This window comes from Panthera pardus, unplaced genomic scaffold (assembly GCF_024362965.1).
Source record: "Panthera pardus isolate Hobbes unplaced genomic scaffold, ASM2436296v1 HiC_scaffold_1, whole genome shotgun sequence".
Classification (NCBI taxonomy): Eukaryota; Metazoa; Chordata; class Mammalia; order Carnivora; family Felidae; genus Panthera; species Panthera pardus.
Window position 1 is genome coordinate 20,571,575 of NW_026526654.1, and position 12,088 is coordinate 20,583,662.

General features: G+C 42.4%; 1 protein-coding gene across 8 annotated transcripts in view; it reads right to left on the reverse strand.

Annotated features, from left to right (window-relative positions):
* The window catches only part of CLYBL (citramalyl-CoA lyase), a 261,270-nt gene that overhangs the window by 115,995 nt on the left and 133,187 nt on the right, over positions 1–12,088 (reverse strand). For all 8 annotated transcript variants that reach the window (XM_019443994.2, XM_019443995.2, XM_019443993.2 and 5 more), the window contains exon 2: positions 193–379. In XM_019443994.2, the coding sequence (XP_019299539.1) occupies positions 193–379 (187 nt within the window). The remainder of the gene's footprint in view (positions 1–192; positions 380–12,088) is intronic.

The following is a 12,088-nucleotide window of genomic DNA, read 5'->3' on the forward strand; positions in this document are numbered from 1 at the left end:
TTGGGTTCTTCCTTTGTCTTGGAGAAAAGAGACACATTCAAAACCCCTATGAGGGCTTGATCAAGAATATATTAGTAAAGAGCAAAAGGTGAGTATGGTAGAATCTTTCCAACTAATGAGCAATGCTACCAAGACAGCACCAAATTGCAATCCATTGCTTTTTCCCATCTTAAGGAAAAATCATGCTATTACCTTTTTGTTCATAGCAACACCATCCTCACAGTCGAGCACCGCACAATCTACATTCAAGGAGGGAATCTTCTTTATTTTCTTTTCATCATTTCCAGGTACATAGAGCACTGCTCTCCGGGGAATGTACTTGTGATTGGAGGAGGAACTGTATCCAAGCCTGGGTACATCAGCTGCCAGAAGTGGTTTCCTGCAGGAGACAGACATAATTGGTGTTAGTCTAAAATAGGATCTATTTACGAATTTTTGCAAAACCTTATTTTAATGCAAAATTAAAACCGAAAACGTGATAAGCTAATTTCAGCAGATCACAATCACACAGCACAACTAGGAGAACAACAACAGAAATAACCAAGAAACAAAATGTCATTTTGGCTGAAGTTTAAAAAATATATAGCACTGTTTATTGAGACAATCTTCAGAGAAAAGAAGTGTGTACCAATTTCATCTTGGAAAAACACTTCCAATATTAGTATATTTTCTAGATAGTACCCATGGACAAAAAGAAAGGAAATTTATATCCAGAAGGTCCCAAATAACATTACTATCTTCAATTATATGAAACTAAAAACAGAAAATAAACAACCTATGTTAAGCATTAGTGTATGGCCCTCTCTCTGCCAGTGAGTCTAAAGTAGGCAAAGAAGTGATTCAAGTTCAATGTTAACAACAGACAAGGATGGCTGGCCACTTCTTAAGTGAGCAGAATAGATAACGAATGAGAAAAGATCATTACTAGCTCTGGAATGGTGGCCAACTTCATCACTGAAAACTTCAGGTGCTTCATCTATAAAAACGATACTAATTTTGCAGACTATTGAGAGGCTTCAGTGAAAGGAAATAAGGCACATGAAGTGCTTAGCGAGAGCCTGGCAGGTGTGGTGGTGGGCATAGAGAATGCTGTTGTTCTTAATGAGAAAACTAGGTCTGGATATCAGTAGCCCCTGCCTGCTTCTGACCTCTGCTCTCTCTCTCTTTCCATTCCCTACTGCACTCAGTTTAGCCTCCTGTGGAAATAAGAGTTGTTGGCCAGAAGCTTGTTTGGCTCACTGCAGCCCTCGCTCCTATCCTGATCCATAATTAGGTGCTATGGTTTGGCCCATAATATGTGGTAAAGGAAGGTGAAATCAGTTTTCACATTCAGGACGAGCTACATAACTTGTTGGTCCCAGAGTAAAATGAAAATGTAGACCCTTGTTCAAAATTTATTAAGAATTTTAGGTGGTGACAGAAGAACATCAAACCAAGCACCAGACCCTTCTAAGCACAGAGCCATGTGTGACGGTGCAGGTCATACATTCATGAAGTCAGTCCTCCCCATAATAGACAAGCTATATGTCATGAAGCACCCAGTTAAGGTTAAAGCCACAGCAAGTCAGAAATGCCCTGTTTTACTCTGCCCTGAGTAAACTGCATCATCCTTTCCGAAAACGTGTCAGCTGTACTTATCCTAAGTTAATGCCATCTGTATTTTACAAAGCTGTAATATTCTGTCATGATTACTTTGCCTTGTGACAATGAATCTCAAGAAAAATCATTCACTCTTTGGCCAATCGATTCTATGTGTGACCCCCAATTCCTTCTTGTGGCCAATCTTAATACACTAGAAAACTTGAGTCTTAGTCTTATTTTTCCATAGCAAAAGCACTATACTGTGTGAGGTATGGTGAGATACAGATGGATTTTAAAAGTGTACATGTCTTACAAAGACACTTTATCTAATATAAAACATATAATGAACAAAAATATATTATGGCCAGTTAACTGAAGAACAACTGAACTGTCATCATTTTGCATTGACTGAAAATATCTAGCTTCTTTTTTTTTTTTTTTTTTTTTTGAGAGAGAGAGAGAGAGAGAGAGAGAGAGCGTGCGCAAGTTGGGGAGAGGGGCAGAGGTAGAGAGGGAGAATCTCAAGCAAGCTTAAGGCTCAGTGAAGAGCCTGATGTGGGGCTTAATTCCATGACCCTGGAATCATGATCTGAGTGGAAATCAAGAGTTAGACACTCAACTGACTGAGCCACCCAAGGGCCCCTGGTTTATCTTTTAAAAAGGGAGAAAATATAACTATGTAACAGTAACAATCACATTTTACTTATTCACACTGGAAACTAAAAGTTGCAACATATTCATTTCCTTAAAATTTGTAAAAACACACTTAAAGGAGATGAAATTTTATTTACCAGGAAATGCTTGGGGGCGGGGGGGGGGGGAGTCAAAATTACTTTTCACCATAATTTGTTGTAACCACACGTGTAAAACCCAAAGAGAGGATGAGAACGGCTCTAGTGGAAAGAGCTTCATGGGTCCTTCCTATACCTCTCACTTCACCTGACAGAGTAAATATCTGGACTTCTCTGTCCCATTGGCAACTGACTTTCATTTCATGAAAACTGAGATTTCCTTCATAGGAAATAGCTTCTGACTGCCATTTTGGATTCAGCCACTGTGGTCTCCAAGCTACACTATTTGAATTTTTTTTTTTTAACATTTTTTCATTCTTGTGAGACAGAGAGACAGAGCATGAGTAGGGGAAAGGCAGAGAGAGAGGGAGACACAGAATCTGAGGCAGGCTCCAGGCTCCAAGCTGTCAGCACACAGCCTGATGTGGGGCTGGAACCAAGAACCGTGAGATCATGACCTGAGCTGAAGTCAGATGCTTAACGAACTGAGCCACCCAGGCGCCCCCAAGCTACACTATTTGAATCTCAAGACTGAGCTCCCAGACATAGCTCATGCTGTAAATCATACCACCATCATATGCTAAGCTCTAGAGCAAATCATTCCTAACATGTTTATATGAAGTCTGATTTTATTTATTTAAAAAAATTATTTATATTTTAGTTAATGGTGCAATATTGGTTTTTCAGGAGAATTCATTGAATCATCACTTACATACAACACCCAGTGCTCCTCACAAGTGCCCTCCTTAGTACCCATCACCCATCTAGCCCATCTCCCACCCACCTCCCTCCATCAACCCTGTTTTTTTCTCTATCATTAAGAGTCTCTTATGATTTGTTTCCCTCTCCCCTCCTTCTTCCCCCCACCTTCCCATATGTTCTCGGTTTGTTTCTTAAATTCCACATATGAGTGAAATCATACGGTATTTATCTTTCTCTGATTTCGTTTAGCATAACACACTCTAGCTCCACCCACATCATTGCAAATGGCAAGATTTTATTCTTTTTGATGGCTAACATTCCATTGTATACCACATTGAAGTGTAATTTAAAACAGATGATCACTTAAGAAATCTCCTGCCAGGGCACCTGGGTGGCTCAGTCGGTTAAGCGACTGACTTTGGCTCAGGTTATGATCTCATACTTTGTCGGTTTGAGCCCCTCATCAGGCTCTGTGCTGACAGTGTGGAGCCTGCTTTGGATTCTCTCTCTCCCTCTCTCTCTGTCCTTCCCCTGCTTGTACTCTCTCTCTCTCTCTCAAAAATAAAGAAACTTAAAAAAAAGTCTCCTGTCACTCTTAATGACGTTTTTGGTTTCTTGGATAGTATTTACAATCATTAAAACAGTGTTTTGCTCATATCTTCCCCTGCTCAAAAACTGTCAACAGCTCCTCACTACCTGTATGATTAAGTTCACTCTCAGATGATATTCCTTTCCTCAACTTACAGCTCATTATTCCTACTCAGTAAGTATCTACCCTAGGAAACTTAGATTATGACTGTCTGTACAACATGCTGCAGTCATTGTTTCCAGAATACCTTTGCTTCTGCTGTGCTTCTGATGGAAAAATCTTCCTTCTCAGTTTATTTGAACATTAAGGATCCTTCACGTTCAGTTCAAGGTCCCCTCCAACCTTGAGCCTTTCTTAACTATTCTTTAAACTCTCTCTTCTTTAAGGGATACCTGAGTGGCTCAGTCAGTTAAGCGTCCAACTCTTGGTTTCGGCTCAGGTCATGATCTCACAGTTCGTGAATTCAAGCTCTGCACTGGGCTCGATGCTAACAGTGTGGAGCCTGCTGGGATTTTCTCTCTCCCTCTCTCTCTGCCCCTCCCCTGCTCACTCTCTCTCTCTCTCTCTCAAATATAAATAAATAAACATAAACTCTCTCTTCTTTAAACTCTTATCGGATTTATCACTCATAACGAAACCAGAACCAGTTAAGGACTGGTTCTGCTATCAAGGCAAAGTTAATCAAAGTAGCACAAAGCTTTCTGGAAAGGCAATTGATGATACAAATCAAAAAACTTTAAAAGTTTCCTACCTTTTGAGCCAGTAACTTCAAGTTATTTGACAAAATTCCTTTTGGAAACTTTTATAGATTGAATGTGTCTCCCCCAAATTTGTATGCTGAAATCTAATCCCCAGTGTATTTGGAGGTGGGGTCTTTGGGAGGTGATTAAGTCTTAAGGGTTCTGCCCTTAGAAAAGAGGCCCCGGAGAGCTCCCTTCCCCGATGCCACATGAGGACACAGCGAAAAGACTGACATCTACAACCAACAACAAGGAAGCAAGTCCTCATCAGACACCAAATCTATCAGAGCTTTGATCTTGGACTTCTTAGCCTCCAGAACTGTGAGAAATAAAGTCCTGTTTTTTATGTCATCCAGTCTATGATATCCTGCTGTATCTGCTGGACCGAACTAATAGACAGGAATCTATCTTAAGAAAGTAACTAGAAATAAGACTAGATATGTACAATATTAAGAAACTGAAAACCTTCAGGCCTAAAAGTCGGATGAATTATAGTATGTATATTCAATGGAATATGCTGCTATTGTTAAGAATTATATTTATAAAAATATTTAATGTTACAATAACTATTGGTTTGTTTAATGTTTGTTTATTTTTGAGAAAGAGCATGAACAGGGGAGGGGCAGAGAGAAAGGGTGACAGAGGATCCAAAGTGGGCTCCACACTGACAGTAGGGGACCCAAAGCGGGGCTCCAACCCAGGAACTGTGAGATCACGACCTGAGCTAAAGCTGGATGCTCAATTGGCTGAGCCACCCAGGTGCCCCAATTATTGTATTTTTAAACAGAAGATGTAACATTATATATGCAATAACATCTCAACTTTGTAAAAAATGCAAAGAAAAATATCTGAAAGGAAATACATTAAAATGTTATTAGGGATGCCTCTGAACTATAGAATTGGGGATTAAGATTTTTCTGCTTCTGCACACTTTTTTCCTATGTTGCATATTTACTAAAAACAGCATCACTCCTTTTAAAAAAATTAGTTTTATAACTGGCTTAAAAAAATCAATAAAACCATTCGAAAAGTCTCAAAAAAGTGTTAAGATGGACCAAATGCAACTTGGGGACTAAATGCCATTTTTGACCTACAAAAATGGTAATTTTATATGGTTCAACCCAATCCTGTGATTGGCATTCAGAAGATGGGATGAGAAGCAAGCTGCCATGTCACTCCGAGTGTTAATTTCCTCATCAGCAAGAAGCAATATACAAGCTACCTCGTACACGGGAGAACTCACCACAAGCAGTAAAGCATCATGCACTTACAGCTACTATGAGTATCTGAAGCTTGTCACCCATATGTGATGCTGGTCAGCACAGCCCTGCACCAGGAGAGTCTTGTCTCCAGCACCCTCAACTAGACCTTGAGCTGAGGGAAGGGCAGGATGAGGTCTCTTCCACCCTGTTCAGCAAGGGCCTCACACATTACCTTACCATCTAAAACAGTCGGCAATCCAGAGGTGGGGATGTAGGGCTGATTTGCAAACACACTGTCCTTATTCTTCTTGTGGAAGAGTCACGTTTTAGTGGTCATTACAGGTGGGAGGTCATTTTTATTCCCTCTCTCCTTTGCCATCCTGGAAACTTGAATCCAACCCACTGCCTGCTGCTGCTTCTCCGTGTTTATTCCATCCTTTCCACAAACACAGTTTTTACATCTGAGTTTAGGGCCACATAAACCTAGACCTAGATGGCTCTTATCGATCCTGCCTTCCACTGAGCTCCTTCATTTGTTCGTTTGTTCATTCACTCCTTCAGTAAGCACTTCGTAAGCACCCATTGAGGGACCTGCACTGGGCCTCCACCAGCACACGTCAGGTTCCTTTGTGCAAATATGAAAAAAGTGCCTCCTCACACTTTCCAGCAGGTGGAAGGGTAAAAAGATGCCTTCTGCTCCCGAGGCAGCATGCTTCGGTGCATGGAGACAGGTCAAAGCTCAGCCCCAATGCGTGCCTCCCTGTAAGTGCCCCTGATCAGGGCATACTCCACACAACTGTACACAGTGGCCTTGACTCACATTGTGCTGAGCACTGTGGGGAGGTGCCACAAAAGAAAAAGGACATGCCCGGAAGGTCCAGGGAAGATCACCCACAGGATGGCCTGCAAGCAGCTCAGGAAGGCTAAAGGCTGTACATAATGAAGCTCAAGGGAAAAAGATCAAAGGCAGCAAAACTGTTTGGAATAATGAAAAGAATAAAGGTGTAGAGGGGGTCTGGGCTTAAGTTCTATCATGGATTCTGAGATCCAGGAGGGGGCTGGCACTGGGAAGGTGGCCAAAGCCCATCTCGGCATCCGTCCTCAAGCCTCCTTCCTCCCCGTACCGCTGGTATGTCCTCTCCTTCCCCATCTCTGGCTGTTTCAAAATCTGTTCCCTACTTGAGTTGTGCTCAGCACTGACTACTGAGTATGAATATAATTGCAGTAGGTGACAAGAGCTAACTTCTTTTATTTTATCTTACATATTTGGAGTTAGGGCCTCTTGATAGTCAACATGTAAATGTATTCAAACAATATGCAAAATAGGGGCTTAAGATGAATTGAAAAAATCTGGTAGCCTTATGGTGAGTTCTCTCTACGAAGGACATTTTTTGGGGTAATATATCCTTCAGCAGGTCCAGGGGTTCTTCTGGCTGAAAGGGGGTCCTCCTGGCCTTGTTCTGGTTTTCCCCCTTTCCTCCTCCACCTGATACACTTTTATTAGCCACTAATATAACTAGAGGTATCCCTAATGCTACAGGGGTTTTCCACCTGGAATTCAATATAGCCATCACTCAGGGACCTTTTAAAAATGGTCAAGTTCTGGACCTCACCCAGTGTAATCAAATTCAATTCACTGGTAATATGGCCAGTGTCTCTCAAATACATATATTTGAGCTAAGTCCTTGCCACTTACATGAGTGTGACTGCAGACCAGCACTATTGGTCTCTTACCCGTCCTCATGTGAGAATTTCCTGTCCCTCATGGTAGTAACTACTTGAAATCATCTGGGGAACTTTCAAATATGCTGACATTAAAGCTCCAGCCACAGAAAATTTGGCATCATTGGTCTGAGATAAAGCCTGGCTCTTGGACCTCTAAAAGCTCCCTACGTGATTCTGACATGCAGCCCAGTTGGAGGACGACCATTGCCACATGATTCCAATGTGCAGTCACTGCCCTAATACAGGAAATTTTGCTCCAACAAAAATTTCTCTTGAGTCATGTGCTACCATTATATACAAGCAGATGCTATGAAAATAAGATCATAACTGAAAATGCATCAAAAATCCACATTTAAAGAAAAATGTTTCTAAAAAGAAAATTAACACACAAACTGCTGACAATATTTGAAATAATGGTAATAATCAACTAAGCCAATGTCTACTTTAAGATGTGCAATTTGGTATGTTATTTCTGAACCCAACTTGGTGGTTTCTTTATGTAGCTAATGGCTAGTACAGAGGTCTCTACTGTGGCTGCACATTATGATCACCTGGGGAACTTAGAAAAAGAAAAAAATCCCAGTCCACACACCCTAACCCAATTAAATCAGAGCCTCACAGTGAGTTTCAGGCATCAGTGTTTCTTGAAAGCTTCCAAGGAGAGTCCAAGTGCAGCCAAGAGAGGGAACCTCTGCAGCAGGGTTTGCAAGTACAACCAAAGTGTCTTACTGATCCTAGAAAGGACTGAAGGTTGTTGGACTTCAACAGTTGCCAGAATTGAATCCTACCATATTTAGGCCACGAGTTGAGTACCAACTGTGTGATTTCCCAATACCCAAGTGACTTGGGAATGATACTGCTGAGAGGCATTGTGGTTTTCTTTGCTTGGAAACCATGATGTTCTACACCATCCCCCACCCACTAAATCAGTGGTCACCACCTCCAGGGGCTTGAAGGTGGTGGTGGTAAGTGAACAGCCATGAAGTCCCTGATCAACTTGGAGCTTCAAATTAGAGTCCAAGTGTGAAGTCTAAGTATGGACCAAGTCCACAGTGAAATGATAAGCTTGCCTTTGTTAACAGAGAAGGAAGTTTTCTTATTTCCGATAGCTTGAGGGGCTGGATCTGGAGCTCCCAGGAAGTGGAGTGAGAGAGGATGGGGGTTTAAAGTAAACAAAATCTCTACCACCAAAAGGACTCAAAGCTACTCTGGATGCTGAGCGCAGTTTGCTGGCCAGGAGGTTGATGGGGGGAGTCCAAGTGGTGAAACTGGGGGAAGATTCTGCCTGGCCTCCAACTCTTTAGGAACTTCTACTCGTCCTCAGTGCAATGCAGTGAGGAACAGTACTCCAAGACGAGCGACACTGTACTCCTACTTAGTAGTTTCTCATGACCCATGACCCCTGAGGCAACCAAACGGTTGCATCAGTTGAGTTTTGCTACAGTGCCCCTGACTTGGACCCAGGTATCCTGCTGAATCTTTTTTTTTTTTTTTAAATGTTTATTTATTTTTGAGAGGGAGTGGGGAGGGCCAGAGAGAGAGGGAGACACAGAATCTGAGGCAGGCTCCAGGCTCTGAGCTGTCAGCAGAGAGCCCGATACAGGGCTAGAACTCACAAACTGCAAGATCATGACCTGAGCCAAAGTCGGACACTTAACTGATTGAGCCACCCAGGCGCCCCAGGGATCCTGATAAATCTTATCCACTCTGTATTTTCCAAGGAGTCACATTTCCCCTTCCTTGGAGCCAATTTAACTCGAATTTACAGTTTTCATAAAAATCACATGATCATCTCAACAGATGCAGAAAAAAGCAATTGACAATTTTTTTATGATAAAAACACTCAACAAACTAGATCTGAAGGGAAACTCCCAAATCTTGAAAAAGAAGGACTAAATTGAAGGTAGTACAGACAGAATCCCAAGTTAACAAATACCAGTCACCCAGCCTCTCGTTTCCTGAGAGCCCACCAGTGCTCTAACAAAGCGTCCAAACTCATGCTGTTTTGCTTTTGAAGTTATAATGAACTCATATTCCAGGAAGAGCCCTGTAGATCAGACAGTTTTACAAACGCTGGGCCAACTCACTGTTGGCCTATTTAACAAATGTATTTTTATTTACGTGAAATGTGTTTATACAGCAATTGGAGTTTTTTAAATAGCAATTAGATTTTATTATATCATATTTAAATTTTGTTAGAAAATGTTGACAATGGATGACCTGGGGAAGGGAGGAGTTTATGTCAGTACACACAGGTCAGGGACTGGGGCCTGTTGGCTGGATGCTGCTTTCAACCCCAGATCTGCTTTTAGTTATCACTAGGGGGTCAGATCCCTGGAAAAAGCACAACGATAAAGCAGGCAAGTGTCCAAATCCAGAATGTTGGGTGGGCAGAGCAGGATGAGGGATGAGGCCTGGAGAGATCTCTTTTCACAAGCAGAAGTTCTCTGAAGCCAATGTTGGGCAAAACATGGGGACCAAGGTCCAGAGACCCTCTCTGAGTACTCCACATCTTATCCTTGACCCTGATAGCCGGATCTAAGATGACTTTGCCTCACCTGTGGGTGACCCTCAGCAAGCACCACAGGCTGGCAGGCTCAGCTGGAAACATGGAAGGCGAAGGACTTCTGAGTGTTTCCCTTGTCACATCCCTACTGTCATTTCATAAACACAAATGTTTTGATCCCTTAAGTTCAGAATCTAATACTCTCTTTGAATCATCTAAATGGCAGTCGAGACTTGACCAAGTGAAGATAAGAACTTGATTCAGGACTTTTAAAAGTCATTACATCACTTCTTAAATTCAAAACCAAGTTAAAAAGCAATTATTATAAAGATAATAATAACTTAGGTCACATAATTAATTCTAAATCATTTTGTTAAATTCAAGTAAATTTATCAAACAAAAAATTTTAGTGTACTGATCAACCTCAGTATTGACCATACATTCAATGATGTATTCAAGCTGTTTACCAGTGCCTTTATAATAGGACTTTAATAATACTAAGATGGTTAATTTTACGTGTCAATTTAACAGGCCTATGGGTGCCCAGATATTTGGCCAAACATTCTGGGTGTGTCTGTGAAATTGTTTCTGTACAAGATTAACATCAGAATTGGTAGAATGAGCAAAACACTGCTTTCCCTAAGGTGGGTGAGCCCTAGCCAATCAGTTAAGGTCTGAATAGAACAAAAAGGCTGGCACTCAATCCAAATACAAGGAATTCCTCCTACCTGACTGTCTTCCAGCTGGGACATGAGTTTCTTTTCCTGCCTTTGGACTCAGACTGAGACATCAATTCTTCGTGGGTCTCAAGCCTGCTGGCCTTCAGACTGCAACTATAACATTGGCCGTCCTGGGCCTCCCACTTGCTGACTACAGATCTTGGGACTTGTCAGCCTTCATAAATGCGTGAGCCAATTCCTTATAATACATGTATAACTTATACACACACACACATCAAAGATATATCCCATTGGCTCTGCTTCTCTGGAGAACCCGAAAACAATTCCTACATAACCAGTCATGCCTTCCACACACCTTCACACTGTATCTCCCCATCTTGCCCCAAGACCCCATCATCATCCCAGGTCCTCCCTGCCCCTGTCCAGTCTCCTCCCCCACACCACAGTCAGGGTGGACCTTTACAAATGTTAATGCGATCGTGATAGTCCTCTGCTCCAAATCCTTTAATGGCATTCAGGGGTTCTCACATTAAAACCTAAATACCTTACCCTGGCCAACAAGCCCCTGGCTGCCAGCCCACCCATCCCCCTCTGCTACTACCCTCCATCACAGGGATCTGTTCCCAGTTCCCTGATTGAGCCATACTTTTCCTGCCTGTCTCAGAACCTTCCCACATGCTATCACCTCTCTGGAAGGTTCTTCTTCCGGATCCAAGCATGAATGTTTCCTTCTCATCCTTCAAGTCTAAATGTTACCTCCTCAGCAAAAGCTTCACCAACCCCTTTATCTAAATCAAACTCCTGATTCTCAACTCCATATTCCTGTTTATTCCTTTCACAGGCTTTCTCCTTTTGAAATGAATTAATTATTGGCCTGTTGACTTTTTTTTTTTTTTAGATTTATTTTGAGAGAGAGAGCACAAGACAGCAGGTGAGCAGAGGAGAGGCAGAAAGAGAGGGAGAGAGAGAATCTTAAGCAGGCTCCACGCTCAGTGTGGAACTCGACACGGGGCTCAATTCCAACAACCCTGGGATCATGACCTGAGCTGAAATCAAGAGTCAGATGCTCAACTGACTGAGCCACCCAGGTGCCCCAGCCTGTTGACTTTTTATTGTCTTTCTTTTACTGCCTATTTATTGTCTCTTCCACAGAACTAACAGAATTTTTCCATTTCAGGTATCCCATATAGTAACATCTTTCCTATTTGGTGGATGAGGAGTAGACAACCCAAGGGCTCAAAAGCAAGGGTGAGCATGCATGGCACAGTGTGGCCACTGAGATGCTACAGACAGGCACTGGAGCCTTGAGAGGCTGAGGCAAAATGGAGGACAGGGAAGACTTTTCCCATCCCGGTAGTGGCAAAGGAGGGAGGTGGCCATAGCAAGTGCCCAAGGATGGTGGGGCCAGAGATGTCAGAGCTGAGGGCAGCAGGAGAGGGTATCTTGGCCTGACTTTGGCTGTGTTCTCAGGTGTTTGTCACTGCCTGTTTTCCAAGCTCGGCTCTCCAGCCTGCCCACACCCCTCTCAGAAATTCTTTTTCTGCCAAAGTCAGCCCCAGCTACTGTTGGGCA